This window comes from Typha angustifolia, chromosome 7 (assembly GCF_048772165.1).
Source record: "Typha angustifolia cultivar Huaian chromosome 7, ASM4877216v1, whole genome shotgun sequence".
In the NCBI taxonomy this organism is placed as follows: domain Eukaryota; kingdom Viridiplantae; phylum Streptophyta; class Magnoliopsida; order Poales; family Typhaceae; genus Typha; species Typha angustifolia.
This window is the reverse complement of record NC_133245.1, coordinates 14192507-14208705: the sequence shown is the minus strand read 5'-3', so window position 1 is coordinate 14208705 and position 16199 is coordinate 14192507. Positions and strand designations below refer to the sequence as shown.

General features: G+C 36.0%; 1 protein-coding gene across 3 annotated transcripts in view; it reads left to right on the top strand.

The window, feature by feature from the left end:
• The window catches only part of LOC140763769 (regulator of nonsense transcripts UPF2), a 32054-nt gene continuing 15855 nt past the window's right edge, over positions 1–16199 (top strand). Inside the window, exons 1-10 of one of the 3 annotated variants that reach the window (XM_073102111.1) lie at positions 1–398; positions 4728–4825; positions 5859–5985; positions 8263–8350; positions 9302–9504; positions 11341–11685; positions 12443–12547; positions 12732–12859; positions 14567–14740; positions 14909–14987. In XM_073102111.1, coding sequence (XP_072958212.1) covers positions 5923–5985; positions 8263–8350; positions 9302–9504; positions 11341–11685; positions 12443–12547; positions 12732–12859; positions 14567–14740; positions 14909–14987 — 1185 coding nt within the window. In that variant the 5' untranslated portion in view covers positions 1–398; positions 4728–4825; positions 5859–5922. The remainder of the gene's footprint in view (positions 399–4727; positions 4826–5858; positions 5986–8262; positions 8351–9301; positions 9505–11340; positions 11686–12442; positions 12548–12731; positions 12860–14566; positions 14741–14908; positions 14988–16199) is intronic. The other 2 variants (XM_073102112.1, XM_073102110.1) reach the window with 2 other exon arrangements.

The window sequence follows — 16199 nt, the reverse complement described above, 5'->3', positions numbered from 1 at the left end:
CCGTAATCCGAACCCATCTTACCATTTTCTCTCCCCAGTCGAAACAGAAAATCCCCAACCTAGCGGCCATCAAAAGCCCAAAATCACCATCCTCCTCCTCTAGCGCCATCACCTCACCGGCTCTCCGCCGTCACCAAGCTTCGCCTCCTCCCTCCTCGAGCTCGCCGTCACCAAGCTCCGCTGCCATCGCCTCTCCGCCGTCACCGAGATCAGCCTCCTCCCTCCTCGAGATCGCCGTCGCCAAGCTTCGCCTCCCCCCTCCTCGAGATCGCCGTCATCAAGCTCCGCCGACATCGCCTCTCCGCCATCACCAAGATCCGTCTCCTCCCTCCTCGAGCTCGCCGTCACCAAGCTCCGCCGCTATCGTCTTCATCTGGGTGATCTCTAGGCCTTCCCAGGTAATGGTATCTAAAGCTCATTTGTTGACATAGTCTAGCGTTACTTATTCATATCTGGGACATTGATCTGCAATGAATTTCCCTTAGTTATGGGGGTATGACAGACTGAATGCATAACCCTTTTTACATCTGCACAGAAGCATATTATTCGGACTTTGTTACTTTAGTAAAACAATTTTTTTCTTTGTTCCATATTATTCAGGTTATAGAATGTGTTATTTTCTTCTGATGGTTTTGTTGCCTGCATTCTTTATGAACATCTTCGCTGATCTTGGAATATTTATCAAGAATGATATCTCTTTGCAACTGAACAAATTTAATCAGATTACTATACTGGACATACCCAAAACAATTTGTAGTTTTTACTTTGCTCATTTAAACGGTGAACACTGATATTGTTATTAGTGATGTGTTCTATGTTGTTTGTAAACTCTTAGTATTTTGTGTTAATGGCATCCAAAAGAAAGGTCGTACTTCACTTAAGATTTGATCCATATCCATTTAAGATCCGATCCAAAAATCATCTTTAGTTAGGATATAATTTTAAATTCTGCTATCCGTCTAATATTCATATTTGAAACCGTATCCGGATTAAAAATATGGATTCGTTTCACACTTGAACATAATCAATTTAATAATTGGGTTAGACGGGTTGATCCATTTACGATTCGAAATTGATTAGACTAAAATCCGTTTATTTGTTTAAAAATTAGGTTACCTGATGGAATCAACTTTTACTGCTACCAAATATACGAATCCAAGACAGGACCTGAACCCGGCCCAACATGGCCTACTAATTATGCAACTAACTCAAAGCTCGGGATTTGGATTCCACCTCTTTCTTCTTGCTTTCATAACTCTTCTCTCTCTCTCTCTCTCTGGGTTGGTTCGCTTCGACTACAGAGAATAAATTGTGCCTTCTTTGACGGATAACTGGAGGGTATGCCGCTTTGCTTCTCTTATTCCCTCTCTTCTCCATTTTCTTGCTTTTCCCCTTTGAAAGAGCACGAAATCTTCTATTGTTGTTGTTGGTATGAGATTGATATAGTTGAAATTTGGATGTCATATCTTTTTTATTTTATGGTTTTTTCTTTGATTTCTATGCCATTAGGGTGTTAATTTGTGCGATGTGATGAATTATCCGACTATCTGGAATTTGGTAGGTATCTTTGCTCTTATGCTTTAACCGTATGTTATGGGAGAACAAACTTCAATATGGGTGCTTTTTCTTTTTATGAGAAAAAGATTAAATTAGTGCCAGTAACCAGAAAAGATACTATCTTTTAAGGCCTAGAGAAGAAATTTTGGATTTTGCTCGTCTGATGTAGTTCCAACTCTCTCTCTTTCACTGGAGAATGATTTATGTTTTGGTACTCCTTTTAATTGATCAGAATACGCCTGTGAAGCTAGGACTTGGTTTGTAATGCCCTTTTTTTTGCTAGATAGTTGTGGGATTGGGGAGTTATTCCGTGCAGTTTGGAAAGGTGTATGCAGATGTTCTTACTTTTGTTCTAGGTATCATTTGATCCAATTCCTCTGTGATTTGTTGTCTTACAATTATAGGGATTTGATTATCTTTGTCTTCTTGTTCTGTAACTTTTCTTGTTTGGTGCTGAGTATGCCATGTAGTAACTGTAGTTGGTGGACTGTAGGGTCTACAATGAACTATGATATTTCAAGGTTTTCTTTGGATGTTGAGAGATCTTCTCCCATCGATAAAATCCCCAGAGTCCTGGTTAGTGGAACTATGTTGAATGTTCCATGAAGTCATTTTGGAAAAAAGTTATAGGATTTATAGGATAACCAAAGAACTTGTAAATACCATCTCCTGAATTTTTTCCAGATGAAATGGCCCATTGACTGTAGAATCTAGTACACCCGAATGTTAGGCTTGTTTTTTCTAAATTGAATTGCCTCAATCCCCTCTAATATTTAATTGACATGTCCACATATCAATGAGAATGATTTCATGTATTTTTCTTTACTTTCTAGATAGGTCCTAATTTCTTTTTCTTTCTCGGATTGTTAACTCATTTGTGATTTGTGACCACTGAGTCGAGTTGGGTTACCTTTTGAGAGAATTAAGGCCTTGAAAGTTAAAGTAACTGGTTAAATCGAAATCAAGACAAGAAAATATTTGTTAACGATCCACGTTGTTTTGTATGATCTACATTGTTTGGAAGGGCTAGAAACATGAAATCACATGCTTTGAGTGCCTTTTAACCTATGGATCAAGTACACAGGAAATGGATGGAATAAATCATAGATTCTGTATTTCTATTCAAAGCTATTGGTTTCAATTTAGGTAATTAAAATCATGGATGGCCGTGTCGACCATCGGACGGCACAACACATGTCGCGACACTTGCCGGCCTTGTCGCTCGAGCGCGCGCGAGAGAGAGAGAGAGAGAGAGAGAGAGAGAGAGAGAGAGAGAGAGAGAGAGAGAGAGAGAGAGAGAGAGAGAGAGAGAGAGAGAGAGAGGGAAACTACTTAGCTTTACCCTTCGTCACTCCCTGTCGAGAGAGAGAGAGAGAGATATGAGGGAAACTACTTAGCTTTACCCTTCGTCACTCCCTGTCGACTAGCCGACGCGGCTCCCCGCCGACCTCATTGTTGTCGTTCACCACTGTCTTATCACCCTCGAGCTCGAGCTGCCAATTGCATGCAACATGATACCCTAGCCTGAGGAGGAAGAAAGAGTAGTGGATTGGGTTGGGTGAAATAAAACCTTATGTTGCAGTTTTTAAAGCTCTTAAAAATGTTACATAATTACATAGTATTCATGCATTAAAAATTAAAGTTCTATTTGAGAACCTTCCTTGACATTAACCACCACAAAAATTTCCTAGGGTAAGCAAGATTTAACAACAAATTTACTCAAAGTTAGTATTGTGATTATAAATATTATTTAGTTCATATGCTTTTTGCTATTTAGGTACCACAATCTTGACATGACATCATGTAATAGTGGGTTGAAAAAAAAACGCAGCCAACTGTTACATCTTTCCCAGTAACAACATTAATGAAATAATAGTCGAGCCTTTAGTCCCAACTATGTTAAGGTTGGCTATAGGACGTTTTATCTCCGTTTTACTTGTTTGATACTTTGAGAATCTGTTTAAATAGTTGTATCTTGATGGGAAAAATCTTTGATGATCAAGTGAAATTTGGGCACTTAATTTGTTAATGCATTTGCAGCTGTTGGTTTTAGGGCATTCAGGGCAACTTGCTTTCATTTCTAGATGGTTCCAGGTACTAAATATAGTCGTGTTTCATTTAGTACATGCTTGCCGTAGACCTTTTAGGTTCTGTTGTATGGTGATCGGAAACCATCTAAGGCTTGCGTGTGCTGGATCAGTTGTTTTTCATGACCATATGATACAATGGTGATTGGCTAGTATGCTTTGATGGATGTATTGCTTCTTGAAATGGAAACTTGATTCTTTTCCTTGCGTAAACTGCATGAACTAGGTCTACTGGTCAGGGTAACTCTTTTCTGTGTGCTTCCATCACAAGCTTAGCTATTGATGCTTTTAGAACATTATGTTTCTCTAGAAACTATAAGTACCAGGGAATTTGACATTAGGTGAGATGGTACTGTACATGTCAAGATGGTTCTGGAAACAAAATTGGGATTTACCACAATTTTCTAATGGAGGGGACGCTATCAGTTTCTCATGGATGAAGCTGAAAAGCAAGTTTATGACAATGAGAGACTTAGATGCCCGAATCATGTATGCAACGAGAATGGTTTTGGACCTTGTTGAGGAGACTTTGTTGCGGAATTAGGTGGTGATCATGGATATTACATAAAATAACTTGCCTTGATAATCAAGCCTATACATCGAGAGATCTTTTAAAATTAATGGCTTTATTTATGAATTCCATTATAGAAAGCACATTTAAAAAAAAAAACTTCTGCCTTAACACATAGATTCCCACCTTTGATAGAATATAACTAGACTCTACTTAGATCCCGCCTAGTTGACCGCCTTAGCATCTCGTATCATATTTTAATATGTAGATTGACTCTGAAAATCAAATTATTGTATATGTTGATGAATTGGTGGATTCTAATGGCTAACAAGAATGCATTGGCATAATGTTTAGATTGTAGGTATTAAATTTAACCTTTTCTCTACCTAGTATATGTTTATATGTTTATTTTTTATCCATCTTGAAATCTGGGCACCTGCCTAGCACTTACACATTATATGATCCCTTGTTCATCCGCTTATTGCTTATTGTATTTTACTACTTTAAAACCTTGAGTAACCAATACCCATGCCAGCAAGTTTGTAATTCTTATAGAAGCCCTTTTTCCACAGTGATTCTTAGTCTACATGGAGTAAATCTAATTGGTCTGCAAGTTTGAACTTTACTATGATGCCTTTCATCAAATGTACAATGCAAACTATCTGAAAAGGTATCCCAGAACCATGAACCTTTACCTTTTTTTTTTCAATATTCATGGTTTTAGATGCTAACATTTTTTTGAAGGCTAGGCATCCTTTTAGAGTGCTTTTTGGTGAAACAATTAATTTATAATTGTAGTGATATGCTATACTCTGTGGTAATTAGGAGAACACATCAGGAGTTTGGATTATTAGTTATTACTTATTAGCAACCTTTGGGTAGTTAGGAAAGCGCATCAGGGGTAGGCCACTCTATAGTTGGTCTTTTGAGTTTGATCTCCTATGTTTGATATGTGTAGAATCTTAGCAACCTTTTGCTTGATCCAACATAATTTGTCATATGTCCAAGCCTACTGTTCTTTATAAGTGCTAGGGCTATAAGGTGGTCAGTCCAAGTGAAATCATTTTATTATTAGTTGGTCCACCCAAGTAAGACCATCTTATTTATTATTGTTTTGGATCTCTTTAGCCACAATGGTAGTACTGCAAAAAGCAATTTAGCTAAATTCTTTGCTTGATTTTATGTGCAGTAGTTTGCTGAGTAGCCTTAAATATGATAAACCGTAATCGTTCCCAATTATGTATTCTTTTCTCCACTTGTTATAGACTCATATTGGATTAAAGTTAAAATGGATGTAAGTCCTTACACACATACATATATCCTGTTTAATATTTTTTGGGATGTAGACAAATAGGTCAATTGTGGGATGTAGACAAATAGGTCAATTTGGAGCCATATATTTTGGAGAATAATTCTTTCCTTTTTCTTGTGTGTTGGTCCTTTGTGAATCTGGGATGACGGTTTGTAAATGCTTTTCGGGTTTTATCTGTAATGATTTCTGATATACATCTGTAGATTGTGTTACTTATTTTGTATATGAATAGTCGCTTTATCTGTTTGCTTTGCTGTATGATTTCCTACATAACCCATTGAAAAATATTGTCATAAAATCCACTGTGCACTCATGACCATCGTTTATGAAATGTTTTTATGTCCACTGTTAGTTTGATATTAGTGCACCCTGTGTACTATCATATATGCAGATTTGGTACTTGATGACATGAAGTGGCTGTCTGCCATTGATTGATTGTTTCGTCGGTAGGAGAAATGGAGCATATGGAGGATGAATGTCGCATCGTCAGTGAGCATCACAATAAACAGGATGATGAGGTAAGGTTAAGTAATCTAATTATGAAATTGTAATTCATTTCTATTGGTTTATTTCTGAAGAGAGCGAACAATATTTATTGCTTCTTACGTGCCATAATTAACGATATTTGTTTCTGTCAGCTACATCTTTCATTTCCTGTTAGCATGTGCTTGATTTCTTCCCTCTATATTGGACTGCCTAGTAAGCCAATAGTAGTGGCCATATCAACTGGAGAATGATTATTTTGAAAACCCTCAAGTTGGTGTGCACTTTGGTTGTTTTCTGGAGTTGATCATGATTATGCTTTTAAATTTAGCATGCACTTTGCTTGTTTTCTGGAGTTGATTTTGATTATGCTTTTAAATTCGGTAGACATTCTTTTCTCGTGATACCTAGTGAACTAGTATAAATTCCTGTTTGGGTTAGGATAGCTTTTAACAGATATGCGTTCTATTGCCATGTAGATGGAATTTGATGAATTACAACGAGTTTCTCATGAAATCAAGCAAAGCTAGATTAAGAATCAAGCCTGTAGGAGGATAAAGTTTATTGCTTGGAGTGTAAAAGTTGTTGCATCTCTTTCACTTTATCTATTTCGTCTGGGGGAAGTAATTTGGAGCTAATATTGCATTTTCATAGAAAAACAGTTCAGAAGAGGGAGAGTCTTGAGAGAAAGATTGGTGCAGGGGAGTGGAGAATTGAAATTTCAGATAGCATAGGCTTCATCATGCCTCAAGGATCTGAATCTAGCTGTAGATATAAAACATTAAAATCTGATTCTTTATAGGCGGTTCTGAAGTCTTCTTGATCTTTTGTAATAAATTAGGTTTGAGTTTCTATTCTTTTGTTTTTGTATCTCCATTTGCAACTTAAAATGGTCTTCTTTCTGTTCTTGCCTTTTCCTGTTATTTGTCTCAAACTTGCTTTTACCTGCCTGTGATTACTGAGATCTTTCCTCAGTGGGTCAGACTAAGGTTATCCAGATTTAACCTGATACTGATGGGTTTGATTCAGTTACCATTTGATTTCATATGGACTAAATATAAATCTCAAATCATTTTCTTATCTCTCTTATTCTGAGATAACTTTGCACTTCTTTTGATTGCCAAATTCATTCTTACTTTCTTCATCATCATCTATTCCTAGTGTTGATGTTATAACAGTGAAGAATGGACTTGGGATACGGACTGACATGATACAAATATGGTGATACGATAAATCTTGAAAAAAAAGAATACAGACATGTCTAGGATACGACTATAAATAAATTATATATATGTAGTTTATTAATACATGTAAAATAGAAATTGTTAACTTATAATAGAAATGCAGAAAATTGGATTCTCCATAAATAAAAATAAAACAAAATTAATAAGTGTTTCTCATTGCAATCACTGTATAAACAAAAATAAAATAAAAATTAACAAGTCTCTAACTCATTGTATAAATAAAAGAAATAAAATTAACAAGTCAATAACTCACTATAAGTGTATAAATAAATTAAATAAAAATAAAATAAAAAAGCATCTTTAAGTTGCATATTTGCGTTTGGGCTTCTTTTCAACTCGGCTTGAGAGGGAGGGATGGAGAAGTAGAAGAAGAAATATGAGAGGGAGGGAGGGAGGGAGGGAGGGGGGGGAGGGACCTCAGTCGCAACCAAGGAGCACGTCGTCAAGGGAGATCGTAGCCACAACCTATGGGAAGAGGTTTTATTTGGGATTTTGGTTTGAGTTATAAATTTTTGTAAACACGAACTTGTAATCTGCGACGTGTCCCCCTCAGTGTAACCCGGAGTGTTTGAAATAATCTTTTATTTCGGATGCTTTTCCTGCATTTGGCATGTGTCCCTGGCATTTCGGTGTTCTCATCGTGTTGGACATGCCACAACAGCTATTTGCACGAGTTTGTGCTTCCCAGCATTACAAAGTAGCATGATTTGCCATGTTGTCACTTGTCAGCATGGCTTACTGATGCTGATCTTGCCTGATCTATGGTAACCATGGCAACAACACATCTCCTTTCCATAAGTATTGTGTAAGCATATGGCACAAGATAACAGCTTATATGAAGGGTGTGCCACTTGTACCAACTACTAATCAGTAGTAGCTCCCTTCTCTCAATTAAAGTTACATAGATAAGGTCATAATAGTATCTTGATAGACCTACGGTCCTAGGACAATTGACATTTGTGTGTTAGTATGTACTAGCTATTGGTAAATTCCACTCTTTATACTCTTGTATATGATACTGATAGGCTACAATTGAGTTGATTGCTATTAAATGTTGATACTCTGCAGGAAAGTGTCGCACGTCTTGAGGAGTACAAGAAACAGATTGATGTAAAGATCACTCTCCGTCGTAGTAATCTGAATCCTGAAAGGCCAGGTAACTTATTTTGGGCATTATATCATTTAAAGTTCATCTTGCACTGAAACTTCAATTACGTCACCTTTGGTCTTTTGATACTTTGAGAGGGAAATGGTCATGTATCAAGTATTGGTCTAGGAATGAATAATAACTGCTAGGAACATCTGAGACTTACTATGACAAAAAGAGTGGTTTCTGTTTTGTTCTTTAATTCTTGCCATGCCGTTTTTTTCTTCTTTTCTTCCTTCAAAGCTCTCTGATTAATATCACTACATTCAAGATGTTCCTTCCCATTTTCTTTTCTTATAGTCTTGCAGTTTCTTCATTTTTCTTCTAACTATCTGGAGGGCATTGTACTAGGTCTTTCCTTTTGGTAACCTTTTTGTACTTTACTTACTGATGAAGTGCATAATATGAGAACCCTTTTATGTTTTCAAATTGAGGATCAAATTGTTCTTCTTTTATGTTTGACGGCGTTCAATTATGAATTTAAACTTTTCTTATGTAATAAGAGCCTTTGCATTCGTCACCAATTAGCTAAGTGTATCGTACAATCTACATAATTATGGCCTTCTTAATTAACAGGTGTTTGATTTTGCCTTCAGCACTTCTCTTGCACTGTAGTCTTCTAGCATATTATCTGCAGCTGAATAGTTATCATGTTAGTGCATATCTGTATCATTAATCTTATGGTTTGGGGCAACCTTGTGATTTCCAAGCAGCTAGGTAAGAAGTCTATTTGTTTGAAGTTGTAATGCTGTTACTGTAATTATGTTATCACCTTGTTCAAAACTTCAAATCTTTGCTGACATCAACATTTCCTACTCATTCTGTTTGTGTTGTTCGCCAAACTTGACATAATGATGCTATATTTTTAAATAATTGGCTTGTGATCACTGATCAGATAAGAAGGAATGTTTTTTTTTCTTCGCTTTCTATATTAACAGTTTGAATGACAATGTCTTCCAGATTCAAATTTCCTGAGGACGTTGGACTCCAGTATTAAACGCAATACAGCTGTCATTAAGAAGCTCAAACAGATAAATGATGAGCAACGGGACAGCTTGATAGATGAGTTAAAAAGTGTCAATTTAAGCAAATTTGTTAGTGAAGCAGTATCTGCTATTTGTGAGGCCAAACTTAGAACTTCTGATATGCAAGCTGCTGTCCAGGTAATACATTGTAACAAGTATTATTCTTAGACTAATGCATTAGGCAGGATAGTTATCTTTGGTTTCCACTAAATTTATGCTAATAAAAAAGCAATTGAAATTCTAGAGTGACTGCTCAATTATACCCTTCATTTTAATCTCTGTTTTCAAGTTGATGCACATGCAATTAGTGGCAAGTGTCAACCTGATTGTCATGAAATATTTTTGTGATTATACTTTTGAGAAGAGTTGAATAGCTATATAAGAATAACTATGAGGATAGATTCTATTTCATCTCTTTACATTTTGGTCTTTTTTGAGGGCCAACTCCTTTGAATCAGGGAATTCATTATTAATTTATATTTGCCTTCTATTTGGATTTATTTTTACTATTGTATGAGCATTTTTTCAAGCTTGGGCTATGCACTGTTTTTGGAGTGCCATATCTTATTTGTCATCAATATATTGATGTCTTCACTTGCTGCAATATTCAGTGAAATAACCTGTTGTGATTGCGGCGGTTCATATCACATGTTTCGTGTGCTTGGTTGACAAGAAATGGAGGGAAGAAAGTAGTTTTTTGAAAGTCACTTTTAAAAAGTAGTCATGATTTATTAGGGTTTGGTAAAATTTTGAAATGTTGTGGGAAGTGAATAATTATGACAATTGATGGTCACATGTAATATGTAAAATACTGGGAAATGTCACTCTCTCCTTTTAAAAGATGAAGTGGAATGAGCTAAAATTAAAGAAGTTAGGTAGTTTTCGGAAAGCGGAGAAACACACTTCTCAATCTACTTTCTTCATCCAAATACTAGAAACTGCAAAAAGCTGTCACTTGCATCTCTATTTCCCATCAACCTAACACAACCTATGGGGATAAGGCTTTTAAACTTCTTTCCTTTTCTAAACCTGCATTCATGGAGCTTTGTGAAAGTCATGCCCCTTAGGGAAAAGAAGGTATTTATGTTTAAGCCTTTAAACTATAATTTATATGTTTTGTTCTTGCATTCACTGCATTGTAGTACACATATTCATTTTTCTTTTATGTTCTTTTGCGTTTTAAGAAGGATAGAATTCTTATAAAGGGGGTAAAAGTAAGGTTTGTAAATGTAGTTGGTGAGTAGGCATTAAGTGTACTTTTTGAGGCATATCAGCCATTTTCTTCATTCTCAATCCTCTTGTTGTTCTTCTATCCTTAAATGCTGTCCAAGGAGTTTTTCTGTTACATCAATGATGATGGTTTCAACTATCAAATTGTGCATTACTTTGGGTGGACTTCATACTATCAAGTACTTGATTTCACATTTTGGAAATATTGACTGCATTATGTTCTGAACGTCAGATATACACATTCACATAGAATGTGGTGAGGTTAATATCACTTTTTTACTGAGGGCATTGTGGGATGGTTACTTTGTTGTCCTACTTGAGTAGCAATAAAAATAATTTATAATTGGATCTGTCATGCATCCAGGATGAACTGATAACATAGTCCAATTTCATGTGGCTGTTCACTTATTTTGTGATTATGCTCCATTGTTTTTCTTCTTATCTGTACTTTGTACAGATTAATTAGCTGAATGAAATGATGCATTTTGTGGGCCTTTAACATAGAAGATCATTATTTCTTGTTGTTAAAACAATGAAGTAGGATTTGATCAAAATATTGTTTAGAAACTTCAGCTTAGAAAATTTTTCCTTGATCACGTAGGTTTCCTGGCCTATTGATAGACTGTTTAAATGAAAGAAACAAAGCTGTACCCTGTAGGCAGAATATTCATGTCATCTTACTATTTTTTTTTTTGAACCTATATGTGTGGCCCTAACTTTATGTATTGGTGTTATTTATTGTAGGTGTGCTCTTTGCTTCATCAGCGATACAAAGACTTTTCACCTTGTCTTATTCAGGGCCTCCTGAAAGTTTTCTTTCCTGGGAAATCTGGAGATGATTTGGATGCAGACAAGAGCTTGAAGGCTATGAAGAGGAGGAGCACTCTGAAACTTCTTATGGAACTTTATTTTGTAGGAATTGTTGAGGATGCCAGCATTTTCATAAATATTATAAAAGACCTTACTTCATTGGAACATTTAAAGGATCGTGACACAACTCAGACGAATTTGTCTCTTCTCACCAGTTTCGCTCGCCAAGGCAAATATTTCTTGGGACTCCAGCAATCTGGACCAGAAGTTCATGATGAGGTACTAGCTGCTACAGAAACTTCATAATTTTTATATTTAGACTATAAATTTACATTGTGTACTACTTGTTTGGAACAATACAAGTACTTAGTAGGATGCAATCTACTGAATGACATTGTCATCGACAGTTCTGCCAATAAATCTGGTGGTTCACAGGTTCAGCTGTTCCTTTTAGTTGTCTTTGAGATTCCATTGTTGTGTCCTTCATTGTAGATAGACGCTAAAACTGTTGAATCATCAACTGCAATATGGAATCATGGATATTGGTATATTACAGTATCATACATATCAAACAATCTTATTCTGAGGTTGAGTGTTGCATTTGTGTACCCAAAACTATACAACTTCACTCACTAGCTTTTTGTTTTCTGTATGGTCTTTGCCTGCATTAAATCTAGTAATTCTGCTATACTTTCTTGATTGAGAGATCTAGTAGCCTTTTCAAGGGTGAAAACTGGATGAAATTGAGGCAAAAACAAAATTTGCGATGTAGTAATATATGCTGTTATTTTTGACATTGGGTGGTTTAGTATAACATCTCTAGCTTCATTTAGGATATTTGAAAGTCTGTCTTGAAGAAACTTATGATTAGTCTTTCTTAATTTCTTGGTTGTTTATCTCCTCATTCGTCACTTCTTCTCTGTTGCTTCTATCATATTCTGCACTCATTAGATAGTCTTTCTTGATGGTTACTCATTCCTTTGTTGTCAATCTATCATGTAACATTTGATGGTGCTTTCTGTTGTATCTCCTGCAGTTCTTTAAGGAACTAAATGTCACTGCAGATCAGAAAAAGTTCTTCAAGAAAGCCTTGAACTCATACTATGATGCTGTGGCTGAACTACTCCAATCTGAACATGCTGTAAGTACAATTTGTTATGTATTTATAATATCTCAAAATGTGCATTCCTCGACTAGAGCAGAGACTGTCTACTATAACTGATGGATTCTATGCATTCTTTGTCTTGTATTATTCCCACAACTTGTATACCTTTTTGCTGATGACTTGCGCATAATCATTGATTATTTTCTTTTCCAATTTACAGTCCCTTCGGCTAATGGAACATGAGAATGCAAAGATCTTAAATGCTAAAGGGGAGCTTAGTGATGAGAATGCAACCTCATATGAAAAGCTTCGGAAGTCTTATGATCAATTATTACGTGGTGTCTCTTCGTGAGTTGCTCTTCTCAATCTTTATTTCTATTGTATTCATCACCGGAAATGTGGTGACCAAAGAATAGGAAATTATAGTAGATAGCTGATTGGAATATCCTGTTGAATGGTGCAAGCCTCTAATCTTGATCATCAAGTCAAGCTTTTTGGACAGGCCGGATTCAGGCTGACCAGGCTTAAGTATTTGTTCATAACCTGACCTGCCAATCACTTGGGTTAGGTTGGGTTCTGACTAGGCTTAGTGGCGGATTTGGGTCACACCTGGGCAAGTTGGGCCCAATTATCATCTCTACTTGATGGTGGAGTGTACTTTAGATCAAGATACTCTATTTTCATGTCAATTCATGGACTTTTAGTTTTGTTAGAATTCTAAAAGCTACAGTTTATGAGCATATTCAAAGTTATTTTTTATTTCCTGAATATAAAATGTTGGGCCAAAATAGGTTATTTTAGCTCTCAATAATGTTAAGGGAGTTAGTAGTGGGTCAATTGGGAGTGGCTCAATTGGGAGTGGCTCAATTCACCTAGAAGATGTCAATTTGACTAAGAAAACTGAAGGCTAGACATAAGGTCATAGAGATACTTCAAAATCCTTTAATTCAAAGTTTGAATGACATATATCTGCAACATCAGCGTTTCCAACTTTGATGGCCATTTACATGAATATGGAGATTTTTAAGGGTACAATATTTTAAAGAATGTAGTGATATAGTGACATATATACTATATAGCAACGACGGCCATGCCGACCGGCATTTATTATGTTGACACTAGGTTGGCATGTGGCACGGGGAGTGCCGACGGCATCCCCCAAAATACCTCACACAGAATTTTTGTGGTTGTGTGGAGAAGTCGGAGGAGGTGTAGAGCCAACGAGGGCTCCTGTAGCCATGTGGAGAAGCTGGAGAGGATGAATGACCATGGCTAGTTTCTTTTTTTTTTTTAATCTTTTGTGTTTCTTGATTGGATGAAGAAGAGAACAACGGAAAAACTTTTTGAATAACTTAAAAGGTGGATTCGGATCTTAGAGGATTCTTTAAAATAAGTTAGAATCCATTATCACTTACAAGATCCCAATCACTTAAAATCGGATCCTTTATGATAGGTCAGAATCCTTTATTACTTACAATAAGATCCGCATCTGCAATCGCTAAAAGTAGGATTTGATCAGCTAACCCATCACCCTATCTATTGACTTAAACCTAGCTCTAAGTCCGCGGCCAAGTTCTTTGCCATGCCCAACCACCGGTTGGCACGGAACGTGCTGAGTTCTTGCTATGTAGATCTACTCTATATGACTTGAACGGTTGAATCTGTAGACTTTTGTAGTTGGTCTTGAACTCTGAAGAAACTTCTTCCTGGCATGGTATCCTTATGGATTTTCAAACTATACAGCAGGGTTCTTACTTTTTGGACACTTATCATAAAGTTAAAGTTGCTTGACACTGTTTTTCAGTGGACAACAAGGTGATCAATAGCTATTACAAGTGCTTGCCCCAACTACGACAATCAGAATTGCCAGATGCCAACCAGGCTTAGTTTTTACTCCTGCATTACCTACAATAAGGACTTTTAGTAATAACAGTTGACTTCCAGTTCTGCTTTTATCAAGCAAATATCTTCTACTTTCTTCTGCCTGAGCACTATATCTAATTCAGTCTAGAATGATGTGCTCAACTTACCTTCATCTCTGTCCTTTTGTTACAGTTTGGCTGAGGCCCTTGATATGCAACCTCCTGTAATGCCTGATGATGGGCACACTACTAGGGTTACCACAGGAGTTGATGTATCTTCTGCTTCTGGAAAGGACTCTTCTGTGCTTGAACCTGTTTGGGATGATGAAGATACAAAAACTTTTTATGAATCCTTACCTGATCTGAGGTTTGTTAACAGTAAATTATCAGCATCAATTGCTATCTTCTAGACTAATATACAAAGCCATAGGTTTCAATAAAAGTTGAGAATTTATTCTCATCTCCAAATTTGATATTTTATTAATTTTATTTGTATACTATTTGTTCCTTATTCACAGTTAATTTTTCTGACCAGAGCCTTTGTTCCTGCTGTATTATTGGGAGAAGCTGAATCTAAGTCGAATGAGCAGCATTCAAAGGTACCCGAGCAAAGTGTAAGGATCCTATTTCCCAAAAATAACTGCTTGCATGATTCTATCACATCCTTTGGCTCCTTTGTCCGAGAAAATGTAATTGTTTGAGTAGAAAATTCTAATTGATAAACTAAAATTCTTAACATGTTACCATAATCTCGCATTTATGCAGTCATCATTTGTCATAATTGTTGGAGAGATTTGTCTAGTGTGTACCGTGTTGAGAATTTGTTTACCATTTCACTAATGGGGAATGCCGTGGGCTCTTGATCATTCATGTGTCTTTTTAAGCCATAGATACATACTTCTTATGCCTTTTTCTACAATTAAATATTTCAAAAAAAGGCTATATTAAATTCCCTTTCCAGAAGCAAGAAAGATACATATGCAAATATGGGTACAAGGAAAGACACTACAAAAGAAACTTATATAAGATTTGCTTTCTGAATCAATTGAAGTTATCATGTTGGTGACTTTGTGCTTCCCTCTCTCTCTCTCTCTCTCTCTCTCTCTCTCTCTCTCTCCCTTTATGGTGATTTTCTGATGCTTGTAATATGGAGCTGAGTTATCTAAGTTTGACAAGACTTCTAAGTGTCAGAACTCTTAATCAGGAAAAGATCTTTGTAGATTTACTGTCCTCACATCACACACCATGACAAACTCTTTTTGGTTTTTGGAGTGGATCCCATCCTCACAACTTTCTTCTTATAGCCTCACCATAATAGCCACATTAGAATTTGAAGATATATAAGAGAAATACTAGAATATTCAATGGACTTGCTTGGATATTTTTTTAGCCGACAATGCTAGCTTTTCTGACACTTGGTTGTTGTTGGCAAGATTTTTTTGAATTATTTCCTTTACCTTATTGGTTTCTTGACTGTTTCATAAGCCCCCCCCCCCCTCATGAATAACTTCTTTTTTCTTATCTTGGAATACAATTCCTTATTCTAGAATAATAGCTAAATATCATAATAACGTTATTTTAGAATATAAATACTATTTATCAAAATTACATCTTATACAATATATTAATCCAATCACTAATTTATCTTTGATATCTATTCTATCAACCTACTTTATATCAAATCAAAGGATATTTATAATAATTTTATAAGAAACAAAACACCTTCCTATCATTTCCTTCACTTTATATCATATCAAATGTAATTATTACATAATTATTTTAGAGTACAAATGGATATAAAAATAGTTATTCCTAGAATAAAGATC